We start from the raw sequence: 19,981 nt of genomic DNA, 5'->3' as shown, positions 1-19,981 counted from the left end.
CTTAATTACCAATGCTTTGTAAATATGTGAATAGAGTCCCAAATGTCTGCTTTACATATATCCACAATAGAAACATTTCTCAACAATACTGCTTAGATTGCATAAGCTCTGGTGGCGTGAGCTCAAAGAGAAGGATCAATCTTGGCCACCTCATGAGAGTCTCATGCAGTCAGATATCTATCATGACAATCAGATACATCTGCCTTTCATTCTCTCAGTGATGGAAACAAAATGTCTGGCTGAAGATTTCAAAGATAGACAAGATGCCAGGGCATATCTAACAGCTATGTATGGAGCACAGCCTGAACTTCTGAAACATGGTTTGGGGGAAAATATAGGCATATGAATCTACTGGACAAATTAAATACTTTGATTACCTTTGGCAAGAATTTAGGTTATGTTCTTAGACACTTTGTTTGGATAGAAAATAGTATAAGGAGAGTCTAATCAAAGCTTGCATTTCTTTTACCCTCTTTGCAGAAGTGATAGTAACCAAAAACAAAGTTTTCACTGCCAAGTGTAATAATGAAGCCACCACCAGCGTCTCAAAGGATGTTTCCATTAGAGGGGAGTGAACTAAGTTGAAATCCCATGAAAAGATCACTTATTTAATGAGCAGAAACACCTTAATGAGATCTTTCCAAAAAAGATCTAGTACATAAATCGTTTGGGGGGGGGGGAGGGGAGAGGAGAGACACGTACATAGTTGGTGCACAGGAACACCAGCCAAATGAACAGAGACTGAGCTGAGAAACAGATTTCACTGTTTCAAATCAAATGCCTGATCTCTGGCATTGAAGTTTGAAGGAAGAGAGACCTCTGGAGACACTAGGAAAAATAAACCCACAGACCTTGTCCCTACCACCAGGTAAACGTGTTCTATAGAATCTTTCCTACTGTTCATTAAAATATTCTGCACAGGAGAGGAGAATGACTTCTCTACCTCCAACATCCATTCAGTAGCCAAAGCATGAGATGAAGGTACTTCAGATCTGGAAGACGGATCTCTCCCCCACTCTGACAGCAAGAGTCTTCAGCTGACAAACTGGAATATTGAGAATATCAGGGAATCTGAACTGACTCAGCCATACTGAAGCTCTCAACAGCAGTTTGGCTATTTCCTGCCTGATCTTGAACAGCACTCTTAGGAATCAATCGGATCAGCGGATATGCATACATCAGAACTTCTGATCATGAGATGATCAAGGTACCAAGAGAGGGATGTTGGACTCCTCTCCCCTCACCTACAACAGAAAGCCTGACATGCTGTTTTGTGCCACAAACAGGTCCACCCAAGGATATCCCCAATCTAAAAAGATGTGTTGAAGAATGGAGTCTTTGTTCTTCCACTCATGATTTGTGACAAAGTGCCTGCTTACTTTGTTATACTGTTTTGAAGGTCAGGTAAGTACACAGAGATCTGATGCATGATTTTCAAAGCTCAATTGCTCCTTGACATAGAAGGGAAGACGTCAGCCCACTGTTTGTTGATATAGAACAGTGGTTCTCAACCCACAGTCCAATCAGCACACACAGCTGCAGCCCATATGACACAGGGCGATACAGGCAGTATATATACTGTGTGTATGCGGCCCACATAACAGAGAGCTGCATATGCAGCCCACAATGGTAAACAGGTTGAAAACCACTGATATAGAACATGGTGACTGTATTGTCTGTCATTATTTGGACAGACTGTCCTTGAATGCGATGGAAAGGACTTGAATGTGCTGGAACTTGGAGCAGTGTGCAGAGCTTCTAAGTGCATATGCACCTCTGCATGGTACAAAGGCACTGTGCCTGCAGATCATTCACGTGTGCTCCCCTTCCTGAGAGGGAGGCATCCATCACTATAGGCTTAGATGGTAGAGGAATTGCAAAGGGAAATCCTTTGCAAACATTATGGGCCCCTTGCACCACTTTTGGAAGTAAATATTGAGGGTGAAGGGAGAAAGGAGGAGTGTCATATTTAGATTAATGTACAGTCCAGGATGCAGCATCACAATCTGGTTTGTATGAAGCCATGTGCGCAAGCACAGCAAGGCAAGCCTTCACTGTCTTTGGTTTGAATTCCAACTGTATGAAGACAGTCAAATTCTGGAACCTGCCCTAGGGTAGATTATTGGGGTGGAGTCCAAGACTGCTCCTAAATTAAGTCTTTGAACAGAATTTAAATTGGATTTTTGCATCTTGACTTTCAGGCACAATCTCTGATCAAGAATATAATGAATGGCATACGACATTTGACAAGGAGTCATTCCTTGGACTAGCCAATCATCCAAGTAATGGTATACAGATATATGTTCTTTCTTCTTACATGTGCAGTGACCACATGATAGGCCAAAGAGTCAAACTCTGTACTGGAAACGCTTATGGCCTATCACAAACCTGAGGTATTTCTTGTCTAACGGTATTGAGATATGGAAGTACACATCTTGGCAGTCAAGAGATGAGAGCCTGTCCTTGGGATCCAAAGAGAGGGAATTATTGAACTAAATATTACCATCCTGAACTTCAATTTTCTTATAAAGGTATGCAGCTTTAAGTCCAATATGGGACACCCCCCCTTTCTTTGTTAGGGGGGTAAGGAGAACCATTTTCCCTACTACTGTGAACAGACCCTATCATGTTGAGAAAACCTGTTGATGTATTAGAGCCTCAAGAGATTGGTCCCTGAAGAGGGATGTAGAACAGGGTAAGAGTAGGCATAATATGGAACTGGATAGAGCATCCCATCATAATCCTATCCATGACACACTGGTTCAAGGTGATGAAGGACTATGTGCAACTGAAAAGTTTAACTGGTCCTAAAAGAAAGGGTTGGTGGCTCTGATTCCACAGGAGTTCACTCACATCTCAACAGAACTATCAAAGTGAATATTTAAGCCCAGACAGACACTATTGAGTAATATGGTAACTAGGTGCCCGCACACAAATGGATAGTAGGGCTTTTAGAAAAACCCAGTTTCCCTGAGGGGACAAATTCTGGGAGACTGATACCAGGCAGAGTTTCAGGAGTTATTGGCTTTCTAAAAGAATGTGGGTTGGGTCTGTTCAGTTCTCCTTTGAGTGACTGTCTAAGTCAGGGGTGGGGAACCTTTTTTCTGTCAAGGGCCTGATGGTGGCCCTGGCGGCGGGGGAGAAGTCCCGCTGCCGCCGAAAAGAGGCACTGCCCCCCCACACAGAACCCCGCCGCCGCCGCCGTGAAACCTCGCCGCCGCCGAATTCCCCGCCGCCACCAGGGCCAGACCAAATGATTTCGTGGGCCATATGGACGTTCCCCACCCCTGGTCTAAGTAATTGTTCTACTTATGGTGCATGTGCACCCCATGTGCCTGAGTTCCGAGTCCTTTGGCCAGCAGTGTCAGTTTTGGCTGCACATGTATCATGGAGTGTCCTCATGCCCTAAACCATGGTCATAAAAGGTGCAACAGATCAACCGCCATTCAGTTCCCATCACTGCCTCCTAGCTTCAACATGGAGTGGGGTTTGAAGTCAGTTGCTAATAAACAGCTGGCATTTTTACTGGAATTTAAGGTAACAAAATTGAGAGAGTATTTGGCATACAAACTTCTGATTAATTTTTGTTCTCCTGCCTCATTTATTCTTGAACAGAATTCTTACAGAGTAACTTATTACAAATGTTGCCACTAATATAGCTTAATGAAGCAGTAGGCTGATTAATATGACTTTCTGACTGATGACACTAATGATTTTTAGTTCTCACCTTTTGGCAGAACATTAAAAGTTATTCTCATGATAGTGAATTCAGATTTTATTTCTAGCTTTAATTTGTTCAACAAGATTTCATTACAGAGTTATGTAATAATATAAATTGTGAAATCTCAAACACCACACATTAGAAACAAAGAAAAACACACTGCAGGAGCTTTTATTAAACCAAAATATGTTTTTCATTGAATGAAACCACTAATTTCTCCCAATTATTAGGTAAATAAGAAAATTCCCCACTAAAAACCCCCACAAAACTATCACAAAACCACTTCACAGTTTTACATAAATGCTCACATATGTTCAGGTGAGGTCTAGTCCAAGAGACAAGAGTAGTAAGAATATTACAAACCTGACAAAATATATTTAATTAGACCAATTTCTGTTGGTGAAAGACAAGCGTTTGAGTGACATCGAGCTCTTATGGTATGAGGAAATAAGGGGGGGTTGTGCCCCTCATGGGGGAAGAGCCCCTCTCCCTGACTTGTGTGTGATCAAAGGAAAGATGTGCATATATACTGTAAGAGATCCAGTATGCCTCATTTCAGAACTGAGTCGTGTAGGTTTGTCAGGAGATGGACCTAGGGGCCTTCTTGCCACAAAGAAGGTCAGTAGTTAGTGAATGTGGTCTGTGACCTTAATGATGGGCAAGTGAAAGCATAATGTTAGATCGCATAGTGCTCCTAAGAGTGAAGGGGTTGTAAAATTTAGTGGACGTGATGTTCTCTCTGCATAGGCAGCCTGTTCTCAGCTTCCCACGCAGAGAGACAGGACTTCCACAGATGTTGGCTCACATGGAGAGGGAACGGCTGATGCGATCAGATTCTCCCAGAGCGACAGGAGTCTCCCCAGATCCCAGGACACACTAAACTGGACAGTGTGTGGCTGACAGGCATTCCCCATCCCTAATTCGTTGCACCCTCTCTCCCCATACCACCCTTCCTAGTGTCACTCTATTCCCATCCCCTTTCTGGACCTGAGCCCCTCCCTCCCCCAACCCTTCCCTATCATCCATCCCTCCCCTCACTGCAGCCTCAAACTCCTTTCCATTACCCTCCCTTTCCTTCCCAACAAGCAATCCCCTGTGTAATTCAGTCTTTTTTCAAATATAATCTGAACACCTTCTGAATTTCCTGCTGTACTTAGATTACTTTTCCCTGAAAATATTTTAAAAACCTCTGACAGAGGTAGGTTGTAGCTGCATGCCTACATTTCATTTTCAGATTACTGCCAAGGGTTGAATTCAAAATTTGCCTGAAAGTGCTTAGGTTCAATGGCCTTAACATCTCCCCTTCAGTCACTCAGGTCTTGCGATTAGTGGCTGACTAACAATCCTCTTCGGTACTCTGTCTAAACATGCATAGTGAAATCATTAGGCACATAAGCACCACCTCCATAAGGCAACCCAAATTGCAAAGCAATACAAATAAACGTGGATTTTAGAAAACTTAGAAAAGCCAACCTTTAAACAAAAAAGGAGTTCCCACGACCTAACTATAGCACAGCTAATGCTCGGTTATAATAAAGCCATACTCTACGCTCAGTTTAGAAGAGACCAGGAACTTGGAAAGAGCTGGTGTCAGTCTTTGCACAGATGAGGAAGCAGACAGCTGCTGGGGGAAGAACATGGCCAAGACTATGGAGCTGGAAGAGCTTTACACCACCTTTTTACTTTTTGAGCCTGGACACAGTTCAGCCCCTGGAACAGCGTCAAGGTCCAGAGACTGAATGCTGGAAGCTTAACAGATGTCAGTTTTGAAGAGATGGTTGGGATACACAAAAAGTAAAGCTATTCCGACATTTGGGGAGAGGTACACAGAAAGGGCATAACAAAAACTTGCAATAAACTAGAACCAGAGCATATCCTGATAGTACTCAAGTACTGACTACACTACACAGTTTTACACTCCACTGGCACAGAAATCAGCTTTTAAAAGACACTTAGAAATCCTAGTAGTGTCATCTAATTGCTTAGAAGTTACCACTTTATTTGATTGTTATTTTCTCTACTTACATTCAAGACTTTAAGCTACCTACTGTACTATTAAACAGTACTTTAACCAGCTTTAGCAGTGTTTAAGAGTTCCATCTCGAGTAGAAGCAGCAGCACATATAGGGGAATTTGGTGGCAGGGAGTGTTGTAAAAGTCTATAATGAATGACTAAAGCACTGTAGGTTCCCATGCAGAAGAGAACAAAGCTTTTTTTTTTTTTTTAAATCTCATACTGAATTTACAAGAGAAGCATTTAGAAAAAACCATATGTTTGATAACTATACCAGTTTAATTTATGTTATTAGGAACAGAACAGGGAATTCCACAATATTAGGTCACCTTATAATAAAGGTACCAATACTACTATTTTAGTTTACAGCTTCACATATTTTTGGGAACTGTGGGGAGGGTATGCAGGGGTGGCATGTACTCAACCCCACTGGGAAGAGAAAAAGCAAAATTTAACCTAGAAACACAATCATGGCAATAAACTTTACAGGACCTCTGCCACCAAAATGTATTCTTTTGTAACACCTACTGGTTAGATTCTCTGTTCTCTGCACAGAAAGTCACAAGACTACTATAGGTCAATTTAACCTCTTGAATCCCAAAATGTATTCAGGTGGAGTCAGGTTGGCAACTAGCCTATTAGGTCTCCCTGAATTAGTAGATAAACAAGCCTTAATGCCTAAGCATTAGCTTAGCATACTGGTGCCTGAAGTTACAACCTTAGATTTTCCATGTTTTTATTCTGCACCATTTACTATGGTTCTAAAATGCCTTACAAATTCAAAATCCAAATATGTGAACTTGTTAGTCAATTCAAAATATAGATACTGTGAAGTAGGCAATGCAGAGATAGTGTGGCCTAGAGAAAGAGCACTGGACTGAGGCTCAGGAGACCTGTGGTCTATTTCCAGCTCTGCCATTGGCCTGCTGAGTGACCTTAGGCAAGACACTTCACCTCTAAAAATACATACCAGCTTTCTAAAGTGCTTTGAGATTACTGATTAAAAGCATTATATATTTAGCTACAGTATTTATTGTAGGCAGAAATAGTAGCAATACCTAACAATATACTTTGTAACCCTCTTTTCTGTTGCCTACAACTGACAAACTACCTGTTAAGTTTCAAATTTTAAGCCTACACCTCAAGTTGACCTTTTTTAGTCTGAGTAAGAAAAGTGCAGCAGTTCTGACAAACAAGGGTCATGGTAGAGGAAGGTTTGATAAGGCTAATTTGCTCCTAGTTTTTCTGAATGGCTCTAGCACCTCAGGGTCTTGGGATAAGGACTTGTAATTTGTCAGGGGAACATTCCTGGGACAGAAGACTGACACCATTATGAAAGTCTCTTTAAATTTGGAGCGTTGACTCCTGGGGAGGTCATCATGCACATTCTCAGTATATGCTATGAGCAGGCTCCCAGAGCCTGCTGTGCTCCTTGCCTTGTTTTAAACAGCCATAAAGAGCTAGAGGTCTGCAAAGACCACCACCTAGCTCCCAATGCAGCAGCCACTTTTCCATTGTCAGGATCTTGATAACAGATACCCTTTGGCCTAGGGTGTGGAAACGGAGAGAAAAAACTCTGATAGGTTCAGTTTGGGATACGGGGGGTTAGCAAGACAGTGATGATTCTGGGTGTTTGCTTAATCAATAAACCCTATATTTTACAACAAACAATCCTATCCTTATAATAAAACAGTTCTATTTCTATAACAAACAGTTTCACAGCAAGCAATTGCACAGCAAACAGTGATAGCAAAGGGCAGGAGAACTCTGTGCGCGAAAGGACAAAATGCGCCACCCAAGACTTTAGCGTTTTGTGATCTCTCCTGGATCAACGCATGGCTGCCAGCATGTGACACTAGGGTGCCCGGTTTTGGAGTTCCCCAAAGAAGTTACACGACAAACACAACAGTTAATCCATACTCACAAACATTATATACAGGTATACCATGCTGGCCAAATTCAGTTGCCGTTTGCTTTAGATACTGCAGACAGGAGAGAGCCACTGTGAGTGATCAGTTCACAGCGAAGCAGGCTGGGGAAGATGCATCAGCCCGCCGAGCCAACACGACCAGGAGATATGCAGGATGCCGGGTGGATTCAATTCCTCTCTGCCTTCTGCCACCTGGGTTTGAACTTTTATAGTTTCCCCTGGTCAGCAGAGGCTAAGCCCCATTGGTTGCTATTTGCTGCATGACCTTCTAAGGTCATGGCTTGGCGTTTAGCCAGCCAGGTGCTCCTGATTTCCCAGGGAGGTATGAACCAGCCAACCAGGTGATTACAATTATCCCAGGCAGTTGCTGACCACACACCAGCAGGTGAGGTCACTTCATTTCCTTTTAAGGAGACAGGTACATGCAGCTCATGCTGCTGAGTCAACCCTCCCTAGGCTGCCTCTTTATCCACGGGGGGGGGGGGGGGGGGGCAGTGCACAGGGCGCTGCAGACGCCACTATGCAATTTTGTCTCCACATAGGGAAGCCAAGAGCCCATGAGAGATATCAGTTCTTCTAAGTGACTAGTTGTATTAGTTACGAACATTTCTACAGTCCTGCCTCACTATGGGCCTGATCCAAAGCCCATTGAAGTCAATGGAAAAATTACCACTTACTAGAAGACCTGTCTGTTGAAACCCAGCCCACTCATTAGACTTCAACTGACTTCAATGGTCTTTGGATCAAGCTCTCGGACGTTGGAAGATGTATAGCAAAGGCAGAGGCCTGTAACACGGAAAGAAGATTGGTCTTCCGGTCAAGACAATGGACTGGGGCCCAACTGAACTGGGTTCTATCCCTGGCTCTACCATACTACTTACATGAAGTTGGGCAAGTAACTTAAGCAAAACTTTTCAGAAGTTGCCACTAATGTTTATTTTGCACGTCAAACATAAGCATATACGGCACAATGTTTCGAAGTACTGAGCACTCTGATTTCAGCTCGGAGTCAATGGATTCTGTAGGTATTAAGTATATCAAAACAATCAGGACCCAGGAGTTTCAAAGTGGACAATCACGGAGACTCCCAAAACTAACACTTGTTAAAGTTTTGTCCTTTAATGTCTGCCTTACTACCCATTCTGTAAAATGTCTCTTCCTTCTTGCACAGGGGTGTTGTGAAGATTCTGAACTTCATCAGTATTTGTGAAGCAAACAATGATGAGGACTTCAGCAGAGGAGAAAAGCCTGCGACAAAGCTGATTTCTGATTCAGTACTGCGTTTGCATGGTTTCAAGTAAATATGGAATAGAGCTACAGAGTGAATGAAGCTACTATTCAACAGCTGCCTCATCTGTCCTGTGGAAATGTGATCACAATTATACACTATCAATCTCCACAATCAATCTCCACACACACATACACACACACACACACGTGCGCACAGCGCGAAAAGGTTGTTTAAATAACCATGCAAAACTGGGTGACTGGGCAACAAAATGGCAGATGAAATTCAATGTTGATAAATGCAAGTAATGCACATTGGAAAACAATCCCAACTATATTTATATAATGATGGGATCTAAATTAGCTTTTACCATTCAAGATAGAGATCATTGACTGGAGTCATTGTGAAAACATCCACTCAGTGTGCAGTGGCAGTAAGAAAGCTAACAATGTTAGGAATCATTAGGAAAGGGATAGATAAGACGACAGAAAATATACTGCCTCATAAATCCATGCTATGCCCACATCTTTATTATTGTGTGCAGATCTGGTCTCCCCATAACAAAAGAGATATACTGGAACTGGAAAAGGTACAGGAAAGGGCAACAAAAATGATTAGGGGGGGTCTAGAAAAGCTTCCGTATGAGAAAGAATTAATAAGACTGGGACTTTTCAGCTTGAAAAAAAGACAACGACTAAGGGGGATATGATAAAATTCTATAAAATCATGACTGTGTGGAGAAAATAAGGAAGTATTTATTTACTCCTTTACGTAACACAAGAATTAGGAGTTACCAAATGAAATTAATAGGCAGCAGGTTTAAAACAAACAAAAGGAAATATTTCTCCACACAACACACAGTCAATCTTTCCAACTTCTTGCCAGAGGATGTTGTGAAGGCCAAAACTATAACGGGATTCAAAAAAGAACTAGATCAGTTCATGGAGGATAGATCTATCGATGGGTATTAGCCAGGACAGGCAGGGATTGCTGTTTGCCAGAAACTGGGAATGGGCGACAGGATAGATCACTTGATGATTAACCTGTTCTGTTCATTCCCTCTGAAATTCCTGGCAATGGCCACTGTTTGAAGACAGGATACTGGGCTAGATGGAACATTGGTCTGACCCAGTAAGGCCATTCTTATGTTCTTACCATAATTCTGAATTTTGAGCTCTTAATTTTACAATTTAATATTTAAACTTTTTTGCATGGAATGTATTGTAGCATCCAACAGTGGTGGTGTTTCACAAAATATACAGAAATGTTACCACTTAAATTTTTGGAGGTGACACTGAGTGACTGATACATTGGAGAGATGAGGGTTACAATGTAATCACTTTTTGTACATGTATCAGAAGGATAGATATGAAACATATAATCAATTTCTGTAGTCATTGCTAAATAAGTTTTCCGAAAGGATTTAAAGGGGTTGGTAGTCTTACAAACCAATCCAAGAAAGTCATTTAAAGCATAAATGCTGCATAAAAATACCTACTCCGTTTCAAACCAAATATCAAGGATCTATCATTTGAAGCTGAACTAACCATAGTTAAAAAGCCAGAGAGTCTGGACCAACAGTGAGTCGGGGGGAAAGTCTAAAGGCCTATTCCTGAAGTAGCTTACAAGAATTGGTAGACATTGTATTTTCTCCCAGATTTCCTGTCAGTATGTTTATTAAGTCTCAATCTAGTTACAAGATCCCAACTATTTTTAATAAGGTTCATGATTTAGGTTGTTTCTCAAAAGACATTTTACTATCTTTTAAAAAAGCACACAGTAACTAGGCTTGTTTTTGGCCAGTTCTATTAGGCTGGCTACGTGTAGGAAAACATCTAGCAAATAGCGTACAACAGTCTCAGCCAAAATGAATGTCTGAAAATGCCAGATATTTACTGTGAAACAACTCCTATCATCATCATATTTTCTCCTGTTTCAAGTTACTCAAATTCTTGATATCTTCACTTTTGATTGTACAAACCAGGCATGACAATTTCCACACATACTTTCAGATTAGGATTTTATTTAGAGAGAACTCAATGTGATTGACAATATTCCATGATGTCCTTCTTGAACAATCAGTTAGTTGTTTCTCTCTTATGAAACCCCTAAATTTCCTCACAACACGCTAAGAAGTTCCTGCATTCTGATCTCAGTGGGGAGACTGGCACCCAAATGAAGCCCCCAATCACTTCAGTAGGGCTCCATGCTGGCATAAGGGCCCACTGCACAGGATCAGGCAGGATCAAGACCTAGGTATATCCTAAAATGAACACTGTCTAGAACTTCCTCTACCTCACAGGCAAGCTCACTTTAACCATATTGCCAAGTTAATTTAGTATTTGTTCTTTAATTTGACAGACTTGATACCACCTGACATTTTGACTAAAACTGGAAAAAAGTCAACAGGACATATATTAAAATTGACTGACAGGTCTCAAGATGCAATTGTAAGTGGGAAATCAAGTAGGTATATCTGTAGTGGGGTCCCACAGGAACAGCTCACAGTCCTATACAATAACAATTTTACCAATGATCTGGAAGAAACAACATCACTGAAAGTTTGCAGATGACAAAAATTCAGGGAATGATATATAATGAAGAGGACCAGTCACACAGTAATCTAGATCATTTGGTAAACCAGGCCCAGGCAAACAATAGATATTTCAATATAGCTAAATGTAAGGTCATACATCTAAGAACAAATAGCATAGGCCATACTTATAATGGGATGAGGGTCTCTATCTTGGGAAGCAGTGACTTCCCCCCCCCCCCCAAAGAGTTGGGGATTACAGCAAATAAGCTGCTGAACATGAGCTCCAAGTGCGGTGCTGTGGCCAAAAGGGCCAATGCAATCCTTGGATGCATAAGCAGGGGAATCTTAAATAGGAGTAGAGAGATTATATTACCTTTATTTGGCTCTGGGGCATCCAGTATTTGAATACTGTGTCTAGTTCTGGTGTCCACAACTCAAGAAGGATGTTCATAACCTGGAAAGGTTCAGAGACCCTATAGAATGGGGCATGGCTCACTTGCTGGTGGATTCTCTGTACCTTAAAAAGTCTTTAAACCATGATTTGAGGACTTTAATAACTCAGTCATAGGTTAGACATTACAGGAGTGGGTGGAAGAGGTTCTGTGGCCTGCATTGTGCAGAAGGTCAAAACAGATGATCACATTAGTCCCTCCTGACCTTAAGAGTCTATGAATCTAATGATTAAAGGATTGGAACACACACCTAAAGTGATTGTTCAAACTAAGAGGCAGTGAAGATGTGACTTGATCACAGGAGTACCTACATATATGGAATAAATATTTGATAATGGGCTCTTCAGTCTAGCAGAAAAAGATGTAACAAGAACCAGTGTCTGGAGCTGAAACTAGACAAATTCAAACTAGAAATAAGGCACACCTTAATATGAGGGTAACGAACCAAACATCTTACACCAAGGGATGCAGTAAATAACCTATCACTGCAATTTTCAAATCAAGATCAGACTCCCTCCTCCCCCCCAAAGGTTTTCTTCACCAAGGAAACCACCTTGTTTACGCGTGTCCACTCTACTCATTCAGTAAATAAGTATATGTTATATTGTTTTTGTTAAAAAACAGATGCAGCACTTGAAGTTTGACAGACTTTAGAATCATCCATACATTTTTGAAGTCTAGAACAATTAAAATTTTGGCTTAACTAGCATTATGGTAAACCAAGTTAAGGATATACTGTTCAAACATGTTTTGCCCAGCTGATCAGACACAGTAGACTAGGGAGATAATCGGCCTTGGTTTTGTTTGTTTTTTAAATAAAGTAGAAAGGAACCTCACAACAGCCTCTCTTGACCCAGCACAGAAAGGTCCACTGTTTGGCAGAAGCCAAGTCAATAAGACTATAACAGATAAAGATGAAATGGAGAGTGATCCATATCTAAAGACCAGTTAAGAAAATGAGCCTTAGATTTCAGTTTGACAGCCATGTTATGTTATAGTAGCATCTAGTCAGGATCCAGTCAGACCAAAAGCTGGTACACTGCTCTCTTTAGAAAAAGATTTTCAGTATTTGAAGACTGATATGTCCCTCTACAACCTTCTCTTCTCTAGACTAAATATGCCCAATACTTCAACCTTATCCTCCCTAGGTCAGGTTTTCTAAGATTTAAATTTGTTAACAAGGTATGGTTTCTGCTTCTGAGAGAACAGTGATCAACTATTCTCCATGTCCATTGAGAGTAGTATTTAATGTGCAGCAAAAGAGTTTTAAATTAGATACCAGGAAAAAAATTAACTGGAAGGATAGTTAAACATCAGAATAGGCTACCTAGGGAGGTTATGGAATCCCCATCATGGGAGTTTTATAAGAATGGGTAAGATACACACAGATGGTCTAAGTATACTTGATACTGCCTCAGTGTAGGGGATGGACTAGATGGATCGCCTGAGGTCCCTTCCAACCCTACATTCTATGGCTCTACAAATCTGAGCTATTGAACCTCTAGGCCAAAGACCTCCAACCGTGCAATTCTAATTGCCTTAGAAACTCAAGTTAGACAGTAGTTTTCTAGCCAAGTATTACATACAACTCTGTAGTCCATAGAAGTAGCTTTAGCATTTTGTTTAGAAACCTACAGGCCTACCCTGTAAGGCATTAGCTTAAAGGCCTGTGAGCCATAGCATAAGTGGTCCAAACAGTGACCCTGAGTTTTGGTAAACTGGAAACATTATGCTTGGGGGGGAATTCATACATAATGATACCAGATAACCATAGGAACAACTAATGCTAAGCATGGATATTTTAGGATAAAAACATTGGCAGATGCTTAACCACAAACTTGCCTTGGCAATGAATGGGCATATAAATGCAATCGTTAATACAACATATAGAATAATGGTTCCCCAAATTATTAAGGTGCAAACGTTAAATATGGACAAAGGAAGCTGGGCATTTGTATGAATATTTATGGCAACTATCAGGCCCTACCCTATATAGATCAGACTACCATGCAAAGGAAGATTTGGACCATGCCAGGGACTCGGAAGGACCTTCGTGGACGACCACTTGTCTCTTACTACCAGATCCCCAAGAAAGGGTTTGAGTAGATATAAGGAATGGTACTAGATATTAAGTTAACTTTATTACTGCTAGCATTTTATATGATCTAGAGCACTTGCATCTATAGTAGCTATGCTAATAAAACTGTTTAAAGCTTTTCCCTCATTGTGAGTGTTGTCATTGTGCACATCAGGGTTCCCAACCAGATAACTTGATAACCTGAATTCTGTTGTGCCTGACTAAGGGACTAGATTCCTACAATCCCCAGATCTTTAAGTCAGTAATTAACTATAAGTCAATAATAGGGCAGCAGCTACTCAAAGAATCAGGCAACAACTCAAATGTAATTCTGTATTAGACCTTTAAGAAGTGAAGATGAATTCATCACTGCACTAACTGCAGTGCACAGTGACTGCCCAGGTGCAAGTGATCATAACCTGATTATATTCTTTATGGGCAAAAAGAACACCATTCAGCTTTAAAAGTAACAAGCAAAAGCTACATTAAAAACCAATAAGGTAGCAAAAATCAAGCAATTCCTCAATTAGGAAATGCTGAATTAAGGTTGCCTGTGGGTTGAATTAGGATTGCACTTGTCCATACGCTTTATAATATAATCTTTAATTACATATTCACATACTACTTTTCCACAGGACTCTTGCCTCATTCAGTACACCACGTGGACCTGCTCTGGGAAAAAGGAATCCTAGCAATGGAAAAGGTCCATTCGGTATTAGATGGAGATTGCATAAACTGTCAATGAAACAGAAATTCAAACATGGTCAATAAATATTTGTTCTGTATTTGTAAAGATTGTGTACGATAGAAGTATTTAATTATGAATAACACAAACTAGGAAGCATGTTAAATAGCATATAACTTAAAACAGCTTTAAATCAGCAGAAGCGGGTAAGAATTTTAGAACATTGGTCCAAGCAGGCAGAGCAACTCCACATTACTGATGTTGGTTTTTAATATATTTTGCACAACTGGTGTGATTCCAGAAAACTGGTACAACATTAGCAGCTACAAAGTTATCATTCTTCAGCTATAGCGCCAGTATATAGTTTACTTTATACACTATAGTTTTAGCATCTCAGAAGACATCCTGTTGGCAAAATACATTTCCTGTAAAACGTAAGCTTGCTCATTCCTAATGAAATAATTCACACACAATAGGGTTTGCCCCATGGTCTGAACAAGTTTGACACCCCATTCATTCCTCAAGCACCTCAAGAGACAGTCATGACAGACTGTAAAATCTCCAGAGTAGGAATTATCATTTCTATGAAGTTTATAGCATGCTACAAGATGCCCTTTTAAAAAAAAAGTGGCAATCTAAATTACAGACATGCTAAAAGTAAATAAGGTGATAGAGGATAAACAAAGACAAGAGTGCCATCAATATGATCAGCTTAAAAACGTGCATGAACTGATGACCGTGGCAAGGATTTGCTATTAAAAGGACTTTAAAAATATATATCAGACATATAGTAAGCTCTTGGGCAACTTGTATACAAACTAAACTGTTTAAAAACCATTTTCTAGCCTTTATGGTTGCAAAGATAAGCCCTCAAAACCAGAAACATACATCAACCAACACAGTGCTGTCTTCTGAGGTCTGCAGTCTGACAGCTATGGTGTCTCTGCTGCTGTTCAGGGCTTATCCCAGCTACTGCAAAGTGGAAAAAAATAAGTAGTTTTTACTGCTGCCATTCTGAACTCTGTAAATAGCAGTAAAGACTGACAACAATCGTTTCAAGTCTCAGGTATATTTCACATCTGCCGAGTCATAGGAAAGCATGAACAGCACTAGAAGCATTTAAAACCTGAAAGTCATATGGTCCTCCTACAAATAGTTTTTGGTCAGTTTAGAAGACATGGTCCTGATAAATGCATCACAATGGTACATCTCAAGTGCTGGGGCTAATATCTATTTCAATTATTGTGTTATCCTAAAGAACACTGTAAAATCCCCCTACTCAACCACAAAAGGTTAGATCTAAACAATCACATCAGGGACATGGAAAGAAGAGAATATAGATCATTCTGGTACCATGCATTAGCAAAGAATGGGAAGCCAACTTAGGGTATGAAGAGTTTTAGATTCATAGTATGCTGCAAGATATTTCTGTGATCAGAGGCTATTTACATAAGCAGAAATCATGCTGTCTTTAGACGTGCTCTTGAACTAATTTAGTCTTCTTGTGGACAGCAGAAACCAGTAGTGAACCCAGTGTTGGTAGGCGTAAAATATCTCAAAGTCTTTTGGGGAACTTGATACTTATTTTCCACTCTTTTAGCAGTGACACAAAGATAAATGTGATTCCAATGTAAATTTAAAGCTCATTCAAAAATCAAGCACAAGAGTGGGAGGTTGTGCACATTTAAATGACACTGGTATTTTCAGTAAAATTTAGATAACAGAACTAAAATAGAGAACAAATCTATAGTGGAGAAAATCAGCCTGGTCATGGGACTTCTGCCAGAGACACTCTGCATTGCAAGAGCAGGAGAGGAGGAAGCAGATATTAGGGATGCATCAGGGTCGCAGGTTGGCAGCATGGACCTTGCAATAGAAGATGGATGCCAAAGAGGGAAGAGACCAAAGCATAGACAGAATCATCAGCCCTATCAATAGTAGAGAAGATGAGACATCATGGACTGAAAGACCAAGTGACAAGGCATGATGGTGGTATGATAGGCAATGCTGAAAGAGATAAGATGATTATCGGAGGGAGGAAACTCAGAACAGAGATTAAAGAGAGCCGTGCTTGATGAAGAACAAGTCAAGCACAAAGGTATAGGATTCCAAGTAACCAAATTCTCAAGTTCTTAGAAATCTACATTATGGTGGTTATGAGACAAATTTAATTTTCACACAGAGTTTTGAAACTGTAAAGATTCATTTAGGTGCTAATTATTAAAATCCACAGCTGTGAAAGAGAGAGTGAACAACAAGCACAACATATCATAATTTTTCTGAAAAAAAGGCAAGAAACAAAAAGCTACCAATGTTGCTTTTCTAGGGATTGATCAAAGGCCTAAGGCTAAATGAAATAACTTAGTGAAAAGAGAGAACATTAACATTATCCTTGACAGACAGCAAGTATAAAACAGGGAACAATTGTGTACTGGAAAGGATGACTTATCGGGTCTTTTCCATCACTAGCTCTGAGGTTCCATAAAAGCTATTTCCGTCAAGACTAGAGCTTCTTTGTGCTAGGTTCTGTACAATTGTACATGTACAGTTTACATGTGACACTTGTCTAGAAAAGTTTAAATACCCCAGAGTTTGATGTGCTCTAATAATTTCTCCCCCTCTAACCACCACCTGATAGCTAATTCACAAAATATATAAATCTGATACAGCTCTTGGCTGTGGAAGTTAGTTCTCTAACTCGACCTGTAAAGACTCATGCTTCATCTCTGGAGGTGCCCACTTCCGTCCCATTATGACCAACGTAGTGGCTGTCACACCAGAACAGCTGATGATTATTCAGCAAAATACAAAGGCCTAGTATCACACTTGTTCAAACAAGGCAATAATCAAGAGTTTATTGTATGCCTTTACTATATTACCTACTAAATATAGTTATATCTTTAAAAATAAAATAGATTCAAAATAAAGGAAACAATGTATGTAGTCTGCCACTTTTGGACAAAATAATTTCCCTTTAATATACAGTAATAAATGTTTTAAGCTTGACCATGCTCTAACAATCCTTAAATTTCACTCATCACATCATACAAACCAACACTGCTAAATATTTTGCTAATGAAAATGAGTCTTATGCATGTTACACCTTAAATATTCATTACTAACAGCACTGAGGCAATTAAGTTATTACTTTTTAAAAAATATATCACCTACATTCTAGTGTTACAGAATTACTTGAAGTGAATGTTTGTATCTGTACCAGATATTCAAGAGCTATGTAGCTTCTTGATGCCCTGCAATTAGAGCAACTACCATCCCCCTGAAACTTGACTCATTTCTGTCCATTACAATGGAAGGACAACAGTGAAAGTTCAAGAAAGGTCAGATACTGTGTAAAACCCCAAGGGACGTTCTCCTGATTTTGGAATAATCTAACTACATCCCACGTGGGCGGGGAAACAAATTTAGTTTACAATTAAATGAAAAGCTGATTGATTTGCACACAGGTCCCAACCAGTTGTGGCTGCAACTGTTGAAAGCCCAGCTCTTTTCCTCACTGCAGCTTATTTACAAGAAACCATCTGGGCTCAGTGAACTCATAGGCCCATACCCCGCAATAACTTCAAATCAGTCATTAGCCCGGCCAGACGCCGTCCGTGGCTCCCGCACACCAGGAAGCGTTTTAAGCCATCACCAGTCTCGTAACCATCTACCACCCACCCCACCCTGCACCTCGCCCAGCCCGGCCGCCCGGCCCTCCCACAGCAAAGCCCGTTCGCCATCCCTCTCAAGGGGCCGAGAACGAGACCTACCCCTTCCCACAGAGAAAGCTGCCCTAAGGGGGCTCCACGCTACCGACCACCCGCAGCGCAGGCAGCGCCCATCCCGCCGCCTTCTCCCCCTCGCCCGTGCCCACCCGGCCGCCTCCCCGCGCCCGACACCAGCACGAACCGCGGAGCCGGCGCAGGGGTCCCCGGGCCACAACACCCCGACACTCGCGGGCACTGGGCACTGCCAGCCCCCTGCGGCCAGCCCGCCCTTTCCAGCCCGCCCCGCCCGGCCGTACCCTTGGCCTCGCAGTCGGCGCAGTACTTGTTGTCCTCCTCCCGCAGCAGCTTGGCCAGGATGGCCTGGTGCTGCTCGTTCTGCTTCTGCGCCTTCTCCCGGCCCGAGCGGGTCGACATGGCGGCGGCGGCTCCCTGCGCGCTCGCACAGCGGGGACCAGCGGCAGCGGCGCGCTCCGGCCCCTCACGCAACCGGGCACCAGCAGCCGGCTGCGGACTCGGAACAGTCAGAGTGAGACTCCCTCAACCGGAACTACTTGCAGCTCCCTCCGCCTTCAATTCCGCCCCCACCTTACCGAGTGACGCGAGCCACACAACAACAAATAGTCCTCAGCCTGGGACACGATAATCCAGGGGCCTCTGCCCCTGGCGGGCTTGCCCGGTGGGCTTCCCGCTCCGCTTCAGCCCCTGCGGTTTAACAGGCATCCAAAAGCTCCGACGGTGTGTTTAACTTAGAGACTGCCTGCAAAGTACCGCACGTATCCATCCGCCCACAGGTGAAAACGCCTAACCGCCATCCGGGGGCGCACCTCAGTGACGGCTGGGGCGGGGCCAGGCGCGAGCCCCTTCCGCCGACTGTGCCTGCTGCCACCTGCAGCGACAGCCGCAGCGGCGAGGGGCGGGGCCACAAGAACTGATGGAAAGGGGCGGGGCCGGAGGAGCCAGGCTCTCCCGTGCTGGCTCTAGTCCATAGTTTCTCAATCTGGGGTACAGGGTTCCAAGACACAGGCAGGGGTATCGGGGAAAAACAGAGTGAAGGGGAGGCAGGCAGGCTGCCAACCTCTGGGGGAGGTGGGCGGCAGTCCCTCCCCCTGCTTCCCACTGGCTCCCAGCTGGGAGACAGGCAGCAGCTGCTAGCTTCTGGGGGAGGCAGGCAGCAGCCTCCCCCCCGCTTCCAGCCGGATCCCAGCTCCCAGGTGGGAGCGTGGCAAGAGCCTCTTGCCTCTCCTGAGCTGGGCTCACAGCTGAGTGGTAGCTACCCATGCCCCAGCTCTGAGCAAGGGACAGCCCCTAGTGCCCCAGCTTGACAACAGGCAGCAGCAGCTGCCTGCCCCCATCCCTGGGTCCTAGCCTGGATGGAAGCCTCCTCTGCCCCAGCTCAGATTGGGTGGCAGTCGCCCACTTCCCGGGCTGGCAGCCAGGTGGCAGTCGCCTGCAACTTGCCCAGGTGACAGCCTTCCTACCTGGCTCAAAGCCCAGTGCCCAGAAAACTTGTCAATTTTACTGCTTTAGCTGAACAGTGAAATTGACAACTATGAGGGCCCCAGATTTTACCTTACCCTCTTTTCCTCTCTCTCTCACTCACCCCTCCCTCC

The 19,981-nt window shown here is 42.6% G+C and overlaps 1 protein-coding gene across 4 annotated transcripts in view; it reads right to left on the bottom strand.

Annotated features, from left to right (window-relative positions):
• The window catches only part of SMAP1 (small ArfGAP 1), a 292,144-nt gene extending 273,211 nt beyond the window's left edge, over window positions 1-18,933 (bottom strand). For 2 of the 4 annotated variants that reach the window (XM_067532657.1, XM_067532661.1), the window contains exon 1: window positions 18,668-18,929. In XM_067532657.1, the coding sequence (XP_067388758.1) occupies window positions 18,668-18,785 (118 nt within the window). In that variant the 5' untranslated portion in view covers window positions 18,786-18,929. Of the gene's footprint in view, window positions 1-18,667 lie in introns of all 4 variants that reach the window. The other 2 variants (XM_067532658.1, XM_067532659.1) reach the window with 2 other exon arrangements.
• Window positions 18,934-19,981: the final 1,048 nt, after the last annotated feature.

The sequence above is a fragment of the Emydura macquarii genome, unplaced genomic scaffold (genome assembly GCF_026122565.2).
Source record: "Emydura macquarii macquarii isolate MOO-44397 ecotype Brisbane River unplaced genomic scaffold, CSIRO-AGI_Emac_v2 contig_3295, whole genome shotgun sequence".
In the NCBI taxonomy this organism is placed as follows: Eukaryota; Metazoa; Chordata; order Testudines; family Chelidae; genus Emydura; species Emydura macquarii.
This window is presented reverse-complemented; position numbering and strand designations above follow the sequence as displayed.